Source organism: Canis lupus, chromosome 6 (assembly GCF_003254725.2).
Source record: "Canis lupus dingo isolate Sandy chromosome 6, ASM325472v2, whole genome shotgun sequence".
NCBI classification, from domain to species: domain Eukaryota; kingdom Metazoa; phylum Chordata; class Mammalia; order Carnivora; family Canidae; genus Canis; species Canis lupus.
This window is the reverse complement of record NC_064248.1, coordinates 37016708-37037873: the sequence shown is the minus strand read 5'-3', so window position 1 is coordinate 37037873 and position 21166 is coordinate 37016708. Positions and strand designations below refer to the sequence as shown.

Sequence of the window (21166 nt, the reverse complement as noted above, 5' to 3'; positions counted from 1 at the left end):
GGGGCAGAGATGTGGATGGATTCCGTGGATTGTTCATGTTTCATGATATTTGAGGTAACCAGTAGCAGATGTCAAGCCAAAGGAATAGGGATAGCAGTGCCAGCCTATAATTACTGCCACAGTCCTTTCAACCTTAAAAAGTATCTGATATCAAAAAACATGTTAAGCATCTGAGAGCCATGTTTAAATTTTAGTCACCTAACAACCCAATGCTGTAAATAGGGCAAGTATTATTATCCCGTTTTATGGGCAAAAAAACAGGTGCAAAATGGGAAGGGGCTTGGTGGTGAATTTGTGACAAAGCTGGTGCTTTGCTCTGCCCTCCGTCTCCTGTGACCTGGCCATGCCCCACCCCAGGCTGGCTGCTCTGCTCCCCGTGTGGGTGGCCTCAGGTGACAGGGCTCCAGGTGAAGAGGCTGCTGGCCTAACTACCAAATCAGGAAAGAAACTGAGGCAGGAAAAGTCAGGAGAAAGATGATTTAGCCTGTACCCAGGCTCATTCCTGAGACCAGCATGGGCTCCCCAGGCCATGGCAAGGGCCGCAACCCTTCTCCAATCTTTCCAGACCCTTCCTGGTGTCTTGACCTCCTGGGATAAGCTAGAGAAATAAGTGGCCTTCTACCACTTGACACTTGGAAAAAAGGGTAGGAGGAAATGAGGGGGGAAAACCAAGAGACCAACAAAGTGGCCAGAAGCCCCTCTGGTGGATGCAGGTGCACAGGGCAGGCAGCTGTGGGACCAGGTGCACCCAGAGACACAGTTTTCAAGCCAATGGCTTTGTCAAGTTTTTGCCTATTGCCATCTATGGAAAATTGTGTGGGGGACAACCAAATGGCCACTTGGAAGAGGACCAGGGCCTGCAGTTTTGGCAGTGAGCTGGTGTGGGGGGAGGGGCCCCCAAACCCCAGGGTTCTCCCCTGGCCTGGTTCTGGGCTGAGCTCCCAACACAACCCACTTCCTGTGGGCCCAGAACTCCAGGCCAGACTTTGCCTGCACCTGTTTGAGCTCAGAATGCAATCCCTGCTCTGGAAGGATCCAAAAATATCTGAGAGGGAGTAGAGGAGGGACTAGAATACACTGAGGGCCCAAGAACAGCCACCTGGCTCAGCATTTGGCCCTTCGCCCACCAAGGTGGTCTGATCCCCTCCTCCAGCAGGAGCCCCACACCCAAGCCAGTGCAATGCTCAGAGCCTCCCCACTCCTGTCTTTTTTTTTTTTCTTAAGATTTTATTTATTCATGAGAGACACAGAGAGAGAGGCACAGACATAGGCAGTGGGAGACACAGGCTCCATGCAGGGAGCCCGATGTGGGACTCGATCCTGGAGCTCCAGGACCACGCCCTCAGCCAAAGAGAGATGCACAACCGCTGAGCCACCCTGGCATCCCATCCCCACTCCTGGTTGTGATCACCATCTGCAGATGCTCTTCTTCCTCTGCCTGCACAAATCATCTGCTCCTTCATCTGACACCGTTAAGTGCTTTCAACGAACCAAGGGAACCAAGCTCAGCGCTAGGCACTGGTGACGCGGAGGTGAGCAAGTTAAACCAACACATGGCCCCTGCCCACACAGGCAGTCCAGTGCCTGTCCCCTTCCTTCCAGTCCAGCTGAAACCCTGCCCCTCCGTGAGGCCGACCTTCCAGCCCTCCTCTGAACTCCAACCAGATCCGCAGGGTGTGGGGAGCGGGTGCTAGTTACATTTTCTCTCAGTGCTCGTCATCGCCCCAAATAGAAGTCAGCTCCTGGGGGCAGAGACGTGGCCGGCCCCATTCCTGTCAGAGCAGTGTGGCTGGCCAGGACCTCGGGGTGAGCACAGCGGGGACTTGGGGCTGGAAAGCTGGCTTTTCAGAGGAGGGCCCCCACCAGCCCATCTTTCCCACCTTCCTCCAGGGCCTTCCTCCTCTCAGTTGTCCCTCAGACCTCTTTTGTGTTTTAAGTTTGTATTTTTTTTTAAGTTTGTATTTTTAATTGCATTTAGTTAACACAGTGTCCTCTTGATTTCGGGTGCATGATACAGTGATCCTGCACTTCCATACCTTACCCAGTGCTCATCACAACAGGTGCGCTCCTTCATCCCCATCACCTGTTTCTCACACACAACTTCTCTTGCCCTCCCGTAATCACCAGTTTATTCTGTAGAGTTAATTAAGAGTCTGCATCTTGCTTTGTCTTTCTCTTATTTTTTTCCCTTTGCTTGTTTGTTTTGTTTCTTAAATTCCACATATGAGTGAAACCATATGGTATTTGTTTTTCTCTGGCTGACTTATTTCGCTTAGCATTGTACCCTCTAGCTCCATCCATGTCATTGGAGATAGTAAGATTGCATTCTTTTTTTATGGCTGAAAAATATTCTATTGTGTATATATCTCTATACATACACACTACCTTTATGTATTCACCTATTGATGGACACTTGGGCTGCTTCCATATCTTGGCTACTGTAGATAACGCTGGTATAAGCATCAGGGAGCATGTATCCTGGATTAGTGTACCTGTGTTCTCCAGGTGAATACCCAGTACTGTGATTGCTGTATCATAAGCTAGTTGGATTCTTACATCACTTGCTGACCATATACTGCCTCTTACCACCACCCCTCCATGGAGGGCCCCATCTCCCCTTTTTCTAGAACTCTGCCCTGGGCCCTCCTTCTCTGCAGGGCTAGCCATACAGCCCACACCCACTCTGTGCCCTGTGGCACTCTGAGATGACAGAAAACTAGAGGGTCAGTGCTGTTGAGGTTGTGAAGGACAAGGACCCCCTGAGGGGAAGGTCCACCTAAGTATGGAAGGCGAAAAGCCTTTTCTCATTGCTTAACACCCTTGCAATGAAGCTGGGGAGCCTGCCTCAGCTAGGCCAACATTCCACCCGAAATCCTTCTGGGCCCCAGGATTTAGAGCAGAGGAGCAACAGCCACTATGTTTTTGTGTGGCTCTGATGACACAGTCCCAGGGAAGACAGGCAACAGCTGCCCAAAGGCACCATGGTCTCCTGGTCTTCAGAACCGGGGTCCTGGGCAGCGTGAGGCAGCCTCCTCTCTGCAAAGCTAGGGAGGAACCCAAGAGCCCAGGAGAGGAGGCTGTTGCAGGTCCTGGCTGGGGGTATGGATGGCTGACCTCCTAACAGCTAGAGTGCTTTCAGAGGCAGGAACTGGTTCTCCTGCCCAAGCCCCCAACCTGAGAGCAGGCCACCTCAGGAAGGGCTGCTCCGGGGCCCTGTGTGAGGGAGGAGGAGGTGACAAGAGTGGGCATGTCCCTGCCTGGGACCTTGACTCTGAACAAAACCACCTTGAGGGCTGGAGAGGGATGAGGCTGAAATCAAAGAGGACAGGACTTCCCTGATCCCAAAATGAGCCCTGCTGATGGGTGTGGCAAAGTCCTCCCAGCCAGGAAAACACCCCAGAGGGAACCTGAGCCTGGGCCTGTCTCTGTTGCACAAGAAGAATGAGAACCCAGGCCATCACCCGAGGAACTCACTCCGAGCCTCCAAGCCAGCTCCCACTAAGTCACTGATCCTGATGGAGTCCAAACACAGAGCTTTTCCCATTGCAGGTGCAGGGGACATTTGCTGAATGGACACCTTAGATGGAGGAGCTTGGGATCAGACTTTGCCCTGGCTCCAGGGGGTCAGCTCACCAGTGGCTAATGTTCATGGAGATGAAGAGGCTCATTCACTGACTTGGTCTCTGGGCTCTGCCTGGTTTTCCTCCAGGACCAGAGACCCAGCCGGTGCTAGAGGAAACCTGGGACAACTGGCCTCCCTTCCCACCTCACAGTCTGGTTCCTTCCCCGCTCCCACCCCACCCAGTGGCCCTCCAAAGCAATCCCAGGGCAGCCCACGATCCCTACCCCCTAGTTTAGCTCCCTGGCATCACAGCTCCTAAGTTGACCCTGAATGTGCAGTGTCCCTCTGAGGCCTCCATGATCTCATGGCAGGTGTCTCCTAAGACCTACCCTATGCTCCCCACACATCTGACATCTTGGTCACTCCCTCTCCACCTTGTGTCTTCCAGTCCTCTCTCCTAAATCCTTCCCATCAGCCCATAAACATACTTGGCCTTCATAATGTTGAAAAGGAAATTTGCTACCTTGGCAAACTCCCTGCCCTTGTGTTCTTACGTGTCCTCTATCCCTCCTGAGCTCACTGCCCAAATGCATCACCTGCACACCCTCACTAGATGCACATCAGGCCCTCGTACTCTGCCAGTGACCTCCGAGGTATCAAAGCCAATGCCTCATCTTCCTCAGCATCTCTACGGCATTACATCTTGTCGACTACCTTTCTAGAATGTGTCCTTCCCTTGGCCTTAGGTCATCCTCTTCCCCCTCCCCAACTTAACGCTGCCCAGCCAGCGACCATCCCTGCATCTCTTTTCTCTCCCTGCAATAGCTTCCCTCATGACCTCACAGCATCATCTTCACCCACCGGATCTCATCTCTGGACCTCCACACCTAACTTTTAATCCTCCAATATCCAGTATCTCCATCCATATGTACCCATGGCACCCCAAATTCATAACAACTCCAAATTCATAATGATTCATAATGAACTTTTAAAATCTGTTCTTTTATGTTCCTGGTCTTTCTTTTTTTTTCCCTTTCTGGCAAGATCACGCCTCCAGCAACCTACACTAGATCTGGGAGGGCTCCTTCTGGCAGAAGTCCAGCAAATTCCACCGCAGCTACCCGCTGGGTCTGCCCCTCCTCTCCGCCCTGCCCCCACTCCCTTGGGGAGCTCATACCCTCTAACCTGCATTTCTGACAGGGTCCTCTGATCAGCCTCCCTCGTGCTCTTCCTCCCCACAAACACCTTGCTTCCCAAGCCCCCAGTGGTTGCCCTCCACCCAGAGCGCAAAACTACCCTGGCAGCTGAGCATGCGAGGCCCCTCACGGGTGGCCCAACCAGCCTTCCAAATCGCTTCCCCAAGACTCTCACTTCCCTCTGCCTGCCCTTCTCCCTGCCTGCTTCTCACCAGAGCCCCAAACTTTCCTGACGGCATGAATTCACTCATCCTGCTCCTTACATGGAATTCTCTTCCTTCCATCATTCCATGTTTGAATGCTACTTTCTTCAAGGCCCATCTCAAATATCCCCTTATCTGTAAGACATTTCCTGATCCACTTGGCTAAAAATAATCTCCCCATGCCCTTCAACCCCACCTCACTTTACCCGTACCTCCTTCATGACACTCACACAGGTCCTACCTGTGTGCATGCAGCCATGAGGTGGAAGATGGCCTATCTCTTATACTGGCTGGTAATCATAGACAAAATGCCCATCTGGATTCCCCCACTACCACACCTAAACACTAGGAGGTACTCGATAAATATGAGATGATTAATACATGGTGAGATGTGGCGCAGTGTTTGAATGAAAGGCTTTGCACTCAAGCAACATTTAAATATAAGGGTTTGTGCCATGAGTGGGTCTGGAGTTGGATCTGGAGTGGGGCAGGTGTCCAGGAGAGAGCAAAGCGCAGCATCCCACAGCAGCAGACCCCACCCCTGCCCAGTGTCCCGGCTGCACCTTCATTCCAGGCCAGGGGGCATGGCGCCTAGACCCTGCCCTTGGCCCTGGGACCCTGCCAAAGAGGAAGAGCCATCTTCCTCTTGTCCCCTTCCCAGCCCACCACACCTAAATGGGCACCAAATGACCAGGGGGATGCAGCTGGCCTCAACTGGACCTCCTTCTGCAGGAGCAAGGAGACCTGAATTCCAGCTCTGGCCCTGCCTTGAACTAGCTGTTTGACTTCCACTGTCACACCCATATGTGGGACAAAACCAGCATTTCCCAAACTCTGGTTCTACAGGCCACCAAGCAAGGTGAGCACATCCACTGGCAAGTCCAGTGAGTGCTTCGTAGACTCGATGTGGGAAGGGGCAGACTAGATGCTCCCTAGGGGCTCATCCAGCTACACTGGGCCAGGAGTCCAGGACACCACTGGAGACACAGCTTGCAAGAGGGCTGCGAAGGCTTCTGTCCTCTCAAGACCCCTGAGCTCATGACCTTCTCTCACCAGCCCTCCTCAGGGTGGGTCACGGTAGCTGGGCTGCCTGTTGAGGGAACATGAACGCAGCATCTTTGTGGAAATAACCAGCCTGGGGTGGGTGAGGAGGGCCACAAAAGGGTTCCTGTCTGACCCTCATCTCTCATGGAGGAATGGGTCAGCCCCAGCGTGCACCGACTTGTCGCCACTGTGACGGCAGGGTGGAGGCCAGAGCAGGCGTGAGTCTGTAAACCAGGGCTGAGCTGGAGAGGGATGAACAGACTCAGAATCCCCATCTGCCCCAATCTCTGCATCAAGCAGACAACAGGAAGCAAAAATGTCCCGAATCCAGCCTAACACCACCAACAGCTTGAGCTCAGATGATTTATCAGAGCTGGCCACTTCCCCACACCCCTATCCCATCCCATTCTCAAAGGAGTCCAAGGATGAGAGGCATCTGGAGGAAAGCTCCCCACAAGCAGCCTCCCTAGGGCAGAGGGAGTTAGGTGGCTGTTGGAAAAAGAGAGGCTGAGGGGAGGACAGGAACTCTGTGGTGGGGGGAGATGGCCCTGAGCTGATGTGCCTGTACATAATTCGCAGCCCACCCCTTGTGTATGTCTCTCATTCCTCTGGCTTTTGCCCTTACCTCGACAATGAGGGTACAAAGTAAACCAACTCAAGGTTGCCTTCCCCCATCCCTAAGCAGGCCTGTCACCAGGTCAAGTCCCCAAGACAAACAGGAAGACCCCTCCAGCCACAAATGCCTGTAGGTCAGAGTGGGGTAGGGGGACTCAGGACATGCCCAGTGATCAGGTGCTGGCAGCTCCAGCTGTTTCTAGTATCAGGAGACACACCTGGCCCCTTGCTTAGGAATAAGAGCCTGCCATGGTCCAGAGAGCTACATGGGGACAAAGGAAGGAAGAGCAGCTCTCTTCTACCCCCAGGAAGCAGGAAGTAGATTAGAAAGCCTGCCTGCCATCCATAGAGGAAGAAGCAAGAGACACAGGATGGAAATGAGGGTTCCAGGGGTAGGGTGGGAAGTTCAGGAGCAAAGCTGCTGCCTTTGGGCAAGAGGGCATTTACTTAGTGGCACAATTGTAGGGAGAAATCAACCAGGAGGAAGGACTGTCATTATAGGGGCAGGGAGAGGCCCCTTCCTTGTGGTTGGAACCTCCCAGTGGGTGCAGGACAGAGCTATCTTTTAGCGTAAACTGCGGCTGGAGCAGTGATAAAATCCACCCTGGGGGAAGAACCCACAGCCCAAGTGGTGAGCAGGAATGAGGAGAAAGGGAACCCTGCACGCAGTGGACAACCCCTCCCTGGAAGCCAGTCCAAGGGCACACTGCAGAGTCCAGGAAGAAAAGCATGCAGAGAGGATCTTCCCACAAACCACCTGCCTGCTTCCTTTCCCCATAGCAGGATCACCCAGTGAGACCTATGGAACATTCCAGATGTCCAGTTCCCTTGTTGGGAGGAAAGATGAAGGATGTCCCTAAAAGGCTAAAAGTCCTTGGGCCTGCTGTGTGGAAGTGGGGCGAGGTGGCAGCTGGGGCTGGGCTGTGAAGGGGAGCAGGCGGCAGTGGCTCGGGGCTTAGGATCCAATTACACTGCTGTTTCCATACTTAGCCACCTGACAGCCGCTTGGAATCCTCACTGCTCCAGCCACGGCAGCCCTGCAAGGCCCAAATTAACTCAAGGGCAGACAAGGGCAGGGCCCAGCGGCACACACAAGGCTGGAGCCCCCTACCTTGGTCCCTAACCCCCAAGGGAACACCTTCTGCTCCTGCCCACCTCCTGCTCCTGCTGCTGGGGCTGGGACCTCAACAAACAGAACCTCAAAGGTTGGAGAAGCTGGGGCTCTGCACCCCATGGGCCCCTATGCATATAAAGACTGCCAACTCATAACAAGACAAAGCAGGAGACCCAGATTCCGGGGAGCACTCCAGCTCACCCCTGAAGCATCCCCAAGGGGGACCTGACCCCAGGAGTCTCAGGAAGAGAGATATGGCACACAGTCTGGTGTCCCCTCTATGCCTATAAATAACCCCCATGCTGTAACCCAAGCCACCACCTCTGCCATACAAAGTGCTGAGATATCAAAGGAAAAACCATGCACACAGGCCCCCAGCCCCCTTCTACTGAAACCCCCAGCTAACTCAGGAATACTGTGGAGTACCCCACTCCCCTCTTGAACTCTATGCATAGTCCCCAACTCCATCTCCAATCCCATACCAAACTGACCCCCTCCTCTATCCCACCACCGTTCTCCAGACAACCCCCAACTCTGTCCACTGTGCCTGGTCCTCAGTCATGCAAAGCCAGACCCCTGCCCAATCTCCACCAGGTGGGTCAATTCAACACAGCCCTCCAGGGACCCTCCAGGGACCCTCCAGCACCAGAATGGGTTCTTTTGTCCATCTAGGAGGGTCCTATAGTCTTACTTTAGGGGTCTTCTTACCCTGCATCTACTGGGCAGACCTGCCCTCTGGCTCCTGGCCCTTGGCTCGGGCCTCACACCTGTCTGCACCTCTCAGTTCACTGCTCCCACTTCCTCTGGCCTCCCCACAAACCCCCAACTGCCCTTGGGTTCCCTGTACCCAGTTTTCTCCTAGGCCCCAGGGAGAAGGGAAGGGAGACGATGGTGAGACCAGCCAGGAGTAAAGGTTTGCCATCAACCACAGGAATCACAGAGGCCTCATCCTCCATCTACCACTCGAGCCTCCCTCCTCCTTCACCCTCCACGGTTAACATAAAACCTTGAGGTGCGTGGGGGTCACTGTCTGGCCTGGATGACAGGGGTGAGGGTCATACCTGTTTGTCCTGGGAGCAGGAGCGACGCCACGAAGCAGCAGAGCAGGACCAGCGTCCTCATGGTGACTGCCAAGAGAGCCCAGCTGCTCCTTGCTCTATTTATAGGACTGGTGGCAGCAGCGCAGGGTGGGGGAGAGGGTCACACAGTCACTAGGGCAACTGGGTGGACGTGATGGGGAAGCAGCGCAGACCCTGTCAGGCTGCGCGGAGGCTCGCTATGCCACTGCTGTGCCAGTTGCCAGGCCCCGGAAGGCACGGCCCTGGCCGGATCTCTTCCCCCAGAAGCCCTGGGGTCATGTGACACAGGTCACAGGGCAGGGGTGGTGGAGAAAACGTGGGGGTATCCCTTGAGTTAGGTCTAGAGTTTGGGAACCCGAGCTTTCACGGTATCTGAGCTAACTTGATCTAAAGTCTGGGACAAGTCACTGACCTTCACATGCCTCAGTTTTGTGAATGAAGGAGCCGTAGGGCAAAGCAAGAGAGATTCTATTTGATAGCCATGGATAGATGTCTCAGCCGCTCCCCAAAGGTCAGGAAGGTGAAGCCACAATGGCCAAAGAAACCTGCAACATCTGACCTCTGAGGTCGACAGCTAGGAACTTAAGCTTCTCAGGCCTCCAGAAGATACAGAACACTGACAGGAGGGAAAACGCGGAGCGAGAAGACATGTCCCATGCTGTGATGTAAGCCAATGGACAGAGATCCATTTCCAGTGACATGGGGGTTCCAGAATCTTCCGTCATGTCTGCAATGTGCTACTTGATACAATTTTCCTAAGGGCACGTGACAGCCCCTAAGAGCCAGTTCTATGAGGCTAAGGGACAGCAGACATTGGCTTGTCTGCCTGGAGGGAGGGTGTCACTGTGAAGGTAGTAGTCAGCCATTGAGGAAAAGAGCTGAAGCGGTTCTTCTATGGGCTTTACATTTCACACAGCTTTACTGAGGTGTAATCCAAATGCAGCATACAACGCTACTCATATCGGATACGTTCTGACATATACGTAGAACCGCTATCAAATAACCAATAGAGAGGCACCTGGGTGGCTCAGGCCATAATCCCAGGGTTTTAGGATTGAGACCTGCCATCGGGCTCCCTGCTCAGTGGGGAGTCCATTTCTCCCTCTCCTCTGCTCCTCCACCAGCTTCTGCTCTCCTGTCTTGCTCACTCCCTCTCAAATAAATAGATAAAATAAAAATAAAATAACAGATTCCTCACTCCCAAATTGTCCTCATGTTCCTTCATGGTCCCCTCCACCCACTCCCTTCCCCAGCAACCAAGCTTTCTGTCACTATGTGTTACTTTGCATTTCCTAGGTTTGGACATAAATGGAATCTCATCGTATGTGTTCTGTTTTATCTGGCTTCTTTCATTCAGCATAATTATTTTGAGATCTATTCATGTTGTAGTTACGTATTGACAGCTTATTCCTTTTAATTCTGAATAGTATTCCAAGGTATGGACTGACCACGATTTGCTATACATTCTCCTCTTGAGAGACATCTGAGTTGTTTCCAAGTTTGGGCAACTACCAACAAAGCTACCTTGAACCTTTGAGCACGATGCAATTTACAAACGTTCACTTTCTCTTCTCTTATGTAGAAAAGCAGGAGGGGAATGGCTGGGTCACATGGCGGGAGTCTGTTTAATTTTTTTCTAAGATGATGGTGCCATTTTACATTCCCACCACCACTCGTTCCACATCTTTGCCAATCCTTGGTATGATCAGTCTTTTAGGGTTTAGTCATTCTTGTAGGTGTGTTGTGGTATCTTACTGTAGCTTTAATTTGCATTTTTCTAGTAACTAGTGATATTAAGCATCTTCCCATGTGAGTATCTGTCGTCTGCTTCTTTCATGTGTCTTTGGTGAAGTGCCTGTTCAAATCTTCCGCCTATTTTTTATGGGTTGTTTTCTTCTATTCAGTGTTGATAGTTTTTTTATATATACACTGAATAAAGGCCCTTCATCAGATATGTAGTTTGTAAATATTCTCTCCATTGGTGGCTTGTCTTCATGCACTGAAGTGTCTTTCAAACAGAAGTTCATAATTTTTATAAAATCCAGAGAAACCTTTGCCTAACCCAAGATGCCCAGGATGTTTTCCTGTTTTCTTCTGGAAGTGTAATAATTTTAGGTTTTACATTTAGATCTATGATCCATTTTGTATAATTTTTAACATGTTGCAAGGTATACACCAAAGTTTAGATTTTCACATGTGGATATCCAGTTGTTCCAGCAACATTTGTGGAAGAGACTATCCTTCCTCTATTCAATTGCCTTTGCACCTTTTATTGAAAATCAAATGAGCTGAGTGAAGTAAGTCAATCGGAGAAGGACAAACACTATATGTTCTCATTCATTTGGGGAATATAAATAATAGTGAAAGGGAATATAAGGGAAGGGAGAAGAAATGTGTGGGAAATATCAGAAAGGGAGACAGAACGTAAAGACTGCTAACTCTGGGAAACGAACTAGGGGTGGTAGAAGGGGAGGAGGGCGGGGGGTGGGAGTGAATGGGTGAGGGGCACTGGGGGTTATTCTGTATGTTGGTAAATTGAACACCAATAAAAAATAAATAAAAAAAAAAGAAAATCAAATGACTATATGTGTGTAAAGCTACTTCTGAACTATATTCTGTTCTGTTGGTCTACCTGTCTGTCTTTCTACTGTGGTTTCCTTAATCACAGATCCTTGAAATCTGGTAGTGTGGGGACGCCTGGGTGGCTCAGCGGTTGAGCATTTGCTTTTGGCTCAGGACATGATCCCAGGGTCCCGGGATCGAGTCCCACGTCGGGCTCCCTGCATGGAGCCTGCTTCTCCCTCTGCCTGGGTCTCTGCCTCTCTCTCTCTCTCATGAATAAATAAAATATTAAAAAAACTTAAATGAAGCCTCGCATCCAGCTCCCTGCTCACCAGGGAGTCTGCTTCTCCTTTTCCCTCTGCCCCTCCCCATGCTTGCTTTCTCTCTCAAATAAAACATATTTTTTAAAGTGCTGTTTGGGGGGTGCACCTGGGTGTCTCAGTCAGTTAAACATCCAACTCTTGATTTTGGCTCAGGTCATGATCTCAAGAGTCATGAAATCAAGCTCTGACCCAGGCTCTGCACCAATCATGAAGCCTGCTTAGGATTCTCTCTCCTTCTCTCTCTGCCTCTCCTCTCTCCAAAAGAATTGTTTTGGAGTTGCCTGGCTGACTCAGTCAGGCAATATAATGCTTGATCTCGAAGTCATGAGTTTGAGACCCACGTTGGGTGTAGAGATTATAAATAAATAAATATTTAAAAACTGCTTTGGCTATGGGGATCCCTGGGTGGCTCAGCGGTTTAGCACCTGCCTTCAGCCCAGGGCGTGATCCTGGAGTCCTGGGATCGAGTCCCACATTGGGCTTCCTGCATGGACAAACCACAGACCAGGTCTTCTCCCTCTGCCTATGTCTCTGGCTGTCTCTCTGTGTCTCTCATGAATAAATCAATAAAATCTTAAATAAATAAATAAATAAATAAATAAATAAATATTTTGGCTATTTTAGTTCCTTTACACATCCATATGAATTTTAGAATCCAGCCTATAAATTGCTCTTTAAAGGCCTTCTTGGATTTTAATTGGAATTACAATGAATCTATAGACCAGTCTGAAGAAAGCTGGCAAGTTACCAACTGCAATGGTTAATTTTACGTGTAAACTTGGTGAGGTTATGGTACCCAGGTGTTTGGTAAATATCAGTCTGAATGCTGCTGTGCAGGGTTCAACATTTTTTTTACAAGGACTTAACATTTAATCTGTAAACTCTTGAGTGAAGCAGATCACCCTCCATAATGTGGGTGGGCCTCATCCCATCAGTTGAAGGTCTTAAACAAAAGACTGTGCTCATTCCCCTAACCCCAGAAGAGGAAAGAATACTACCTCTGACTACTTTCCAACTCAAGACTGCAAAAACCACTCTTGCCAGAATGGCCACCAGCTTCCCCTGTGGATTTTTTACTTTCCAGTCCCCACAACCTCTCTCTATAAACAGACATCCTATTGGCTGTGTTTCTCTGGAGAACCAGACTAACATAGCAATACTGAGTTTTCTGTCCATGTTCAAGGCTGGGAAAGGAACTCCCTATAAGGGGTTGGAGGCAGCATCCGGTCCTGGGACAGAAGAGGAAGTCAAAATCAATGATGTGCCCACTCTAGGCCAGGTGCTTCATGAGTCAGGAGGTGGGCATGCCACCACCATTTCACAGTGAGGAGGCCAAGACTCCAACTGCTATCATAACACCACCACATAGGAGTGGTCTGAATTTGAACCTGGATGTGCCTGACTCAAAAAGCCTTGACTTCTCCCATCAATCCAAGAGAATGTCATCAGGGCAAGAGAGGAATTGGTGTGTCCAGGAAGGGGTGCAGAGCACTGTGCAGAATAGGGAAAGGCACAGGCTGAAGGGCCAGAAAAAGCCACTAGAAGCCAAACTGGGCAGGAGAGGAAAGTGTGATCTCAGCACAGTTTAAACAGTTAACTGCACGTGATTTAAAGATACCCCATCTGGGGGCACCTGGGTGGCTCGGTGAGTTAAGCATCCAATTCTTGATTTCAGTTCAGGTCATGATCTCAGGGTCATGGGATCAAGACTTGCGTGGGACACTGTGCTCAGTGGGGAGTCTGCTTACCATTCTCCCTCTTTCCCTCTGCCCATCAAAAAATCAACCAGTCAATCTTTAAAAGAAAAAAAGAAAGATGCCCCATCTGGGCTCAAACATGGCCTTGCATGGTCACAGGGGCACAATAAAGAGACAAAAGGGGGATGCAGTTGAGCATCAGCCTTCAGCCCAGAGCATGATCCTGGAGTCCCAGGATCGAGCCCCTTCATCGGGTTCCCTGCATGGAGCCTGCTTCTCTCGACTGTGTCTCCGCCTCTCTCTCTCTCTCTCTCTCATGAATAAATAAATAAAATCTTAAAAAGGGGGGGCAGGGATCCCTGGGTGGCTCAGTGGTTTGGCGCCTCCCTTTGGCCCAGGGCATGATCCAGGAGTCCCGGGATCGAGTTCCGCATCGGGCTCCTGCCGTGGAGCCTGCTTCTTCCTCTGCCTGTGTCTTGCCTCTCTCTCTCTCTCTGTGTCTACCATGAATAAATAAATAAAATCTTTAAAAATAAAATAAATAAAAAGCCAAAAGGTGGAAACAACCCAGGTGCTCATCAGCAGATGAGCAGAAGAACCAAATGTGGCCTATCTAGGTGATGGGATATTATCCAGCCAAAAAAATGAAATTTTAATACATCCTTCAACACAGATGAGCCTTCAGAATATTAATGCTAAATAAAATAAACTAGTCACAAAAGGACTAGTCATTTGCTGGGGCCGCCAGGACAAACCACAGACCAGGTGTCTTAAACAATAGACATTTATTTCTTGCAGTTCTGGAGGTCTTCAATAAAGGTGCTGGCAGGGCTGGTTTCTTCTGAGGCCTCTCTCTATGGCTTGTAGACAATCCTCTTTCCACACTGTGTCTTCACATGGTCATCTCCTGGTCTATGTTATCTGTGTTCTAATCTCCTCTTCTTGTACGGACACCAATTGTATTAGGTTATCACCCACTCATATGACCTTATTTTACCTTAGTTACCTCTGTAAAGACCTCATATCTGGGTGTCTGGGTGGCTCAGCTGATTAAGCATCTGCCTTGGGCTCAGGTCATGATCTCAGCGCCCTGGGATGAGCCCCAAGTCAGGCTCCCCACTTAGTGGAGGAGTCTGCTTCTCCCTCTGCCCCATCCCCTCCCCATGCTTGCTCTCCTCTCTTTCAAACAAATAAATTAATTAAATTAAAAAAAAAAAAGACCCCATATCCAAGTACAGTCACATTCTGAGATACTAGGACTTCAACATGAATTTTGAAAGGACGCAATTTAGCCCATAAGAGACAGACACTATGACTGCACTTATATGAGGTACCTAGAAAAGTCAAAAAAGATTTTTTAGGGGATCCCTGGGTGGCTCAGCGGTTTAGCGCCTGCCTTTAGCCCAGGGCGCGATCCTGGAGTGGAGTCACGGGATCGAGTCCTGCGTTGGTCTCCCGGCATGGAGCCTGCTTCTCCCTCCTCCTGTGTCTCTGCCTCTCTCTCTCTCTCTGTCTATCATGAATGAATGAATGAATGAATGAATGAATGAATGAATGAATAAATAAATCTTTTTAAAAAAGGATTTTTAAAAAAACTCAAAGAGAAAGAAAGTAGAATTGTGGGTTCCAGGGGTGGAGTGAAGGGGGCACAGGAGTCAGTGTTTAATAGGCAGAGTTTCTATTAAGAATAATGAAAACATTCTGCAGAAAGACAGTGGTGATGGTCACACAACATTGTAAATGTGCTTTACGTCACTGGATTAAAAATTTTAAATGAGTAAAATGGTAAATTTTAACCACAATTTATAAAAATCAAAGAACAAAAAAAGACATCCTGTTTGGAAATCAAGAGATTAAAAAGGAGGGTAGACTCAACTGAAAATAAATTCTCAGGTTATAATTCTTTTTTTTAAAGGATTATTTTGTGAGAGAGATAGGGAGCATTGGGGGAGGGGCCAGAGGGAGAAAGAATCTCAAGCAGACTCCCTGCTGAGCATAGAGCCTGACAAGAACTCTATCTCAGGACCCTGAGATCTTGACCTGACTGAAACCAAGAGTCAGAAGCTTAACAGACTGAGCCACCCAGCTCCACGCCAGCTTTCCCCCACACGACCCTCCACCACTGCCACTGCCTGACCAGAGCAAGGACCTCTCCTTTCCCCAGCTCCATCTTTAGACAGAAGCTGCTCGGCCTAAGGAGCAGGAGATTCTCATCAATTCTCTCTTGTAGTTGTCTGCCCATCTTCTTTATCTCCCACAGGGCAGGGCAGAAGGCAAAGGGAGGTCAACCAGCTGATCTCTGATACGTGTGTAGGACATGTAGCCTTCTCTAGTCACTTTCCTGCTCCCTCTTTAATTAGATCCTGGGGCTGTCCACCAGAACAGGCCTCACCCTGGGGGTGGGTGACTTAGGCCCCCCTAATTCAGGAAACTCTGCAGCTGTCACTCCTCGCTCCTTTTCAACACCAGGGGTGTGGTCGGGGAGAGTGGGTTTGGGAAGGGCATTCCTTTCTACAGCTGCCCCTCACGTGGGGCCTTGCAGCCCCCAGTCCTACTCCCTCCTCGAGGTCAGCATGCGCTCCTGCTCCTGTCGATCAACACCAGAAACTGCAACTCAGTGGGGCCAGAGCCGAGAGAGGATGGAGGCAGGGGGTGGTACTAGCTCCACGTCTAGCTCAGGGCTTGTAGGGCACAGGAGGGCAAGCAGAACCAGAGAGACTGAGAAAGGCAGATGCCACAAGGACAGCGGCACCCAGGAAGGCAGCTAGATAAAGAAGGGACAGGCGGGAGGGCTTGGGTGGGACAGGGTGGAGCTGGGGCCAACAAGATCTGAGGCGAAGGATGGCCCAGCCAGCTGGCTCCAAAGACAGCTGGAGGATTTACTTGGGCTTTACATATTCATCTGAAGCCATTCTTTTTGTTGTTGTTGTTAGAGAAATACTGATTTTAATTCAACATAAGGTAAACTCTAGGCATCTGTCATCTTTCAGTCTAAAAATTGGCAAAACTGTTGAAACAAGGAACAATTTTCCCCATACTTGTTACGTGGCTCCAGTTACAAAAAAATTTTTTATGAAAATGTTAAAACATAAAAATAGAAGTCTTGTCTAAAGCCATTCTGAGGCCAGTTGAGGCCAGTTCATTAACCACAAAGGAGGCTGAGGTCACAGGAAGGCCCCTGCTTCTGCCAGACAACCCTTCAAACATCACACAGAGCTGGGGCGACTGCTCCTCTGCCAAAGACACCCCAAATCACGGCACATGCGGCATTTATTTATGATAACCCAACCTGTGCCAGAAAAGCACGGAGATGGCTCCCAAGTACTCAAAAGTATACCGAAAAAGCAAGACCTGAGAGTGAGGGTAGAAGGAAACCACGCGAAGGCTGGCACACACAAAACGCAGTCATTAGTAAGGCTGACACAAAAGCAACGGCACTTCGTACGTAAGGAGCTCACATGTGTGTAAGCTGATCACCTGCCAACTCTCGGTGACCTTAAAATAAGAACAAACCAACTGCTTAGGAGAAATGAAATTATTCCTGCTACTGAGACTCCAAGGAATTTCTTCTGAGGATCTTCTTCCTAAGGACACAGTGTAATTTAATGATCCTTGAGAACATCAGAGCAGAATACATTTCCATGAGGTTTATTCCTCACAGAGACCCTTAAAATAGGCCAAGGGAGGCCACCAGGAACCAAGAAGTGCCTGGTCCCCTTCCAAAGAACCCACCACCAAAGAGTGTCAATGGTACATACTCGGGATGTGTTTTCTCCTCCACTGCCACTCTACCCTCACACATGACAGGAAAAGGGGAAACTGGCACAGTCTATTTGGGGGCATAGCATCTACTAAAATATATTCATGATAGGGACACCTGTGGCTCAGTTGGTGAAGCATCCTACTCCTGATCAGCTCAGGTCTTTTTTTTTTTTTTTTTTAAGATTTTATTTATTTATTCATGAGGGACACAGAGAGAGAGGCAGAGACACAGGCAGAGGGAGAAGCAGGCTCCATGCAGGGAGCCCGAGGCAGGACTCGATCTCAGGACCCCAGCCTGAGCCAAAGGTGGACACTCAACCACTGAGCCACCCAGGCGTCCCTCAGGTAAGGTCTTGACCTCAGGGTCATGAGTTTAAGCCCCGAGTTGGGCTCCATGCTGGGCATGGAGCCTACTTTAAAGAAGAATAATAATAAAATAAAATTTAAATTAAATTAAATTAAATTAATTCATGATAGCTCTAAGTTACAAGCAACCTAAACATCCATGGCTAGGTGAACGGCTAAATCCACTGCGGTATATTCACACAACAGAATATACTTGGCCATAAAAATGAATGAACTGCAGAGACGCCTGGGTGGCTCAATGGTTGAGTGTCTGCCTTTGGCTCAGGGTGTGATCCCCATTCCAGAGATCGAGTCCCGCATCAGGCTCCCTTTGGGAGCCTGCTTCTCCCTCTACCTGGGCCTCTGCCTCTCTATCTCTCATGGATAAATAAAATCTTTTAAAAAAATGAATGAATGAACTGCTGATATACACAAAAACATAAACGAACCTCAGAGACACTGTGTTGAGCAAAAGAGCCAGACAGTAAGAGCATAAATACTGTACAATTTGAGTGATGACACAAAACTACTCCATCGTGATAGAAATTAAAATGGTGGCAAGATTCCACTCTACACCTACCAGAAAGGTTGAATATAGTCTTTTTTTTTTTAAGATTTTATTTATTTATTCATGAGAGAGACACAGAGAGAGGCAGAGAAGCAGGCTCCTCACAGGGAGCCCAACGAGGGACTCCATCCCAGATCCCAGGATCACGTCCTGAGCCGAAGGCAGACGCTCAACCTCTGAGCCACCCAGGTGTCCTGATAGTTATATTCTGATGATATGGACTGAAGGTGAGGATGCAGAGCAATTCATACATTGCTGGTGCAAAATGTTACATAAACACACATATGTAACCAGAACACATAAAACTGGTAAAATGTGAATAAGCCTGGTGTACTACACTGGTCCCGATTACCTGGTTCTGCAGTTGTACTCCAGGTGTGCAAGATGTTAACCCTGGTGCAGGCCAGGTGAAGGATACACAGTACGTCCTTTTACACCTGTTTCCACAAAATTTTTTAAAGTTTTTTTTTTTTTTTTTTTTTTTTTTTTTTTATGATAGTCACACAGAGAGAGAGAGAGAGGCAGAGACACAGGCAGAGGGAGAAGCAGGCTCCATGCACCAGGAGCCCGATGTGGGACTCGATCCCGGGTCTCCAGGATCGCGCCCTGGGCCAAAGGCAGGCGCCAAACCGCTGCGCCACCCAGGGATCCCAAAATTTTTTAAAGTTTAAAAAAAAATAAATCATTTGAGGTCCTGATGGGGTGCGGGGTCCATGGCTATATATTGAGTGTGTGAAAATTCACAGAGCTAAACACTTAAGCTATGCTCCTCTTCCTGGTATACACACTAAGTAATACTTCAATAAAGGTTTTGTTGAACGGCATCTCTGTCATGTCTCCCAGACCCCTACCCCTTCACAAAACATGAGGTCCAAGCTTCTTAACAGCTTGGGGTCCCATACCACCCCATTCCCACATATTCCTTTATTCCTCCTCCCAGGCCAGCGAGCACTAAGCCTGCAGGACACGATGCCCTTCCAGACCGCCAGGCCTGGCCCCAGGTGTGTGGCCACCCTGACCGGAGCCACGGTACATGTGGCCGCTGACCCTGGACCCTATCACTACCTCCACGTGTGGCTGCAGATCCTGGACCCCGTCACTGCCCCTCACGCGGCGCTGACCCTGGACGCTGTCACTACTGCTCATGTGGCCGCTGACCCTGGACCCTGTCACTGCCCTTCACAGGGCCGCTGACCCAGGAGACCCCGTCACTGCCACTCAGTGGCCGCTGACCCTGGAGACCCTGTCACTGCTCCTCACGGGGCCGCTGACCCTTGAACCCGTCACTGCCCCTCACGGGGCTGCTGACCCCTGACCCCATCACTGCCCTTCACGTGGCTCTGACCCTGGACCCCGTCACTGCCCCTCACGGGCCGCTGACCCTGGACCCCGTCACTGCCCCTCACAGGCCGCTGACCCTGGACCCCGTCACTGCCCCACACGTGGCTCTGACCCTGGACGCCGTCACTGCCCCTCACGTGGCCGCAGATCCTGGACGCCGTCACTGGCCCTCACGTGGCGCTGACTCTGGACCCCGTCACTGCCCCTCACGGGCCGCTGACCCTGTCACCACCCTACGTGCGGGTGCTGGCCCTGGAGCCGCGCCCGTGCCCACATAGGCCTGGCAAGCGGCAGACAAGGTTCCCAAACATGGCGGGAAGAACGGGGATTCCGTGCGTTCCTTACATCCATCGCTGTGCTGAAACGACAGTGTTGCGGATACTGTGGCTTAAAAGTGAAACGCGTCAGTAGAAGTAACGTCACCTGTTCTTTCCGCCGCAGCCTGCAGACCTTCCCAGACTCCCGCCGGGCGCGCCGGCCACAGCACCCCGCCGCAGGGCGAGCCCCAGGGCCGGCGGCCGCAGGAGGAAGCGGGCGAGCGCCTCCCCGCGGGGAACACGCGGAAGCCACACGCTCGCGGCGTTTGCGTGCGAGGCGTGCGTGAGAGCGCGCGGGGGCGGGACCGGGGGCGGGGACAGAGCGGCGGGCCGGCGGTAGCGCGCAAAGCCGCCTGAGGCGCCAAGGAGCATGCGCTCCGGGGGGGAGGGGGACCGAGTCCGGGAAGAGGCGGGGCCGCGTCCGCGCCCCTGACTTCCGCCGCCTGCACGGAGACCGCCTGCTGTCACCAGGCGCGCCACTAAGGTCGGGGGAGGGGACTTTCCGGCCCCGCCCCTAGGTGCCTCCTCTGGCCTATAGGAACTGAGCAGTCCCGCGGGCACCGGAAGGAGGCGGAGCCTCCGCCCTCGCCGGGCCCGGCGTCCTGGGCCCACAGCGCCCTCTATTGATGCTCTTAGGAGCTGCATGGGACCCGTGCCCCAAACTGCGCACCTGGCTGGAAACCGTGGCTCCTCCGGCCTTGGGAAGGGCGTCCCCCGCTCAGATCCGGGCTAAGCGCCTCCCCTCAGACACGTATTTTAATATAATTATGTAAATTTAGCTAGATAGACCCCCCAAAAGAAAACTTTGTGATACTAAGTTAAAGAAGCTAGCTAGAGTCAAGAGGCTAAACGTTATAGGATTCCATTTATGTGGAAGAGACAAAACTGTAGGAGCAGCTCAGTGTGGCTGCCAGGGTCTGGACTGCAAAGGGACAGTGCAGGACAATGAGATGAGACCACTAATAGCTGGACCGTGATGATGGTTACACAACTGTATGCATTGGTCAAAAGTCACACAACCAAAAAGTAAAAAGTGCGAATTTGGGGATCCCTGGGTGGCGCAGCGGTTTGGCGCCTGCCTTTGGCCCAGGGCGTGATCCTGGAGACCCGGGATCGAATCCCATATCAGGCTCCCGATGCATGGAGCCTGCTTCTCCCTCTGCCTGTGTCTCTGCCTCTCTCTCTCTCTCTGTGACTATCATAAGTAAATAAATAAAAATTAAAAAAAAAAAAAAAGTGCGAATTTTGGAGTGATAGGTTTTGAAAGTGGATAGAGGTGACAGCAACACAACAATGTGACTATACGGGGATCCCTGGGTGGCTCAGTGGTTTAGCGCCTGCCTTCCGCCCAGGGCGTGACCCTGGAGTCCCAGGTTCGAGTCCCGCGTCCCGCGTCGGGCTCCCTGCATGGAGCCTGCTTCTCCCTCTGCCTTTCTCT

At 50.8% G+C, this 21166-nt stretch overlaps 1 protein-coding gene across 3 annotated transcripts in view; it reads right to left on the bottom strand.

Annotated features, from left to right (window-relative positions):
• Positions 1 to 19982, bottom strand: part of SRL (sarcalumenin) — a 49756-nt gene extending 29774 nt beyond the window's left edge. The window contains exon 1 of one of the 3 annotated variants that reach the window (XM_025416700.3): positions 19835 to 19982. Coding sequence is in view for 2 of the 3 variants with exons in the window: in XM_025416698.3 (XP_025272483.1) it covers positions 8796 to 8856 (61 nt within the window). In the remaining variant the exon portion in view is untranslated. Of the gene's footprint in view, positions 1 to 8795; positions 9058 to 19834 lie in introns of those variants that run through there. The other 2 variants (XM_025416698.3, XM_025416699.3) reach the window with 2 other exon arrangements.
• Between the last annotated feature and the right edge of the window lie 1184 nt (positions 19983 to 21166).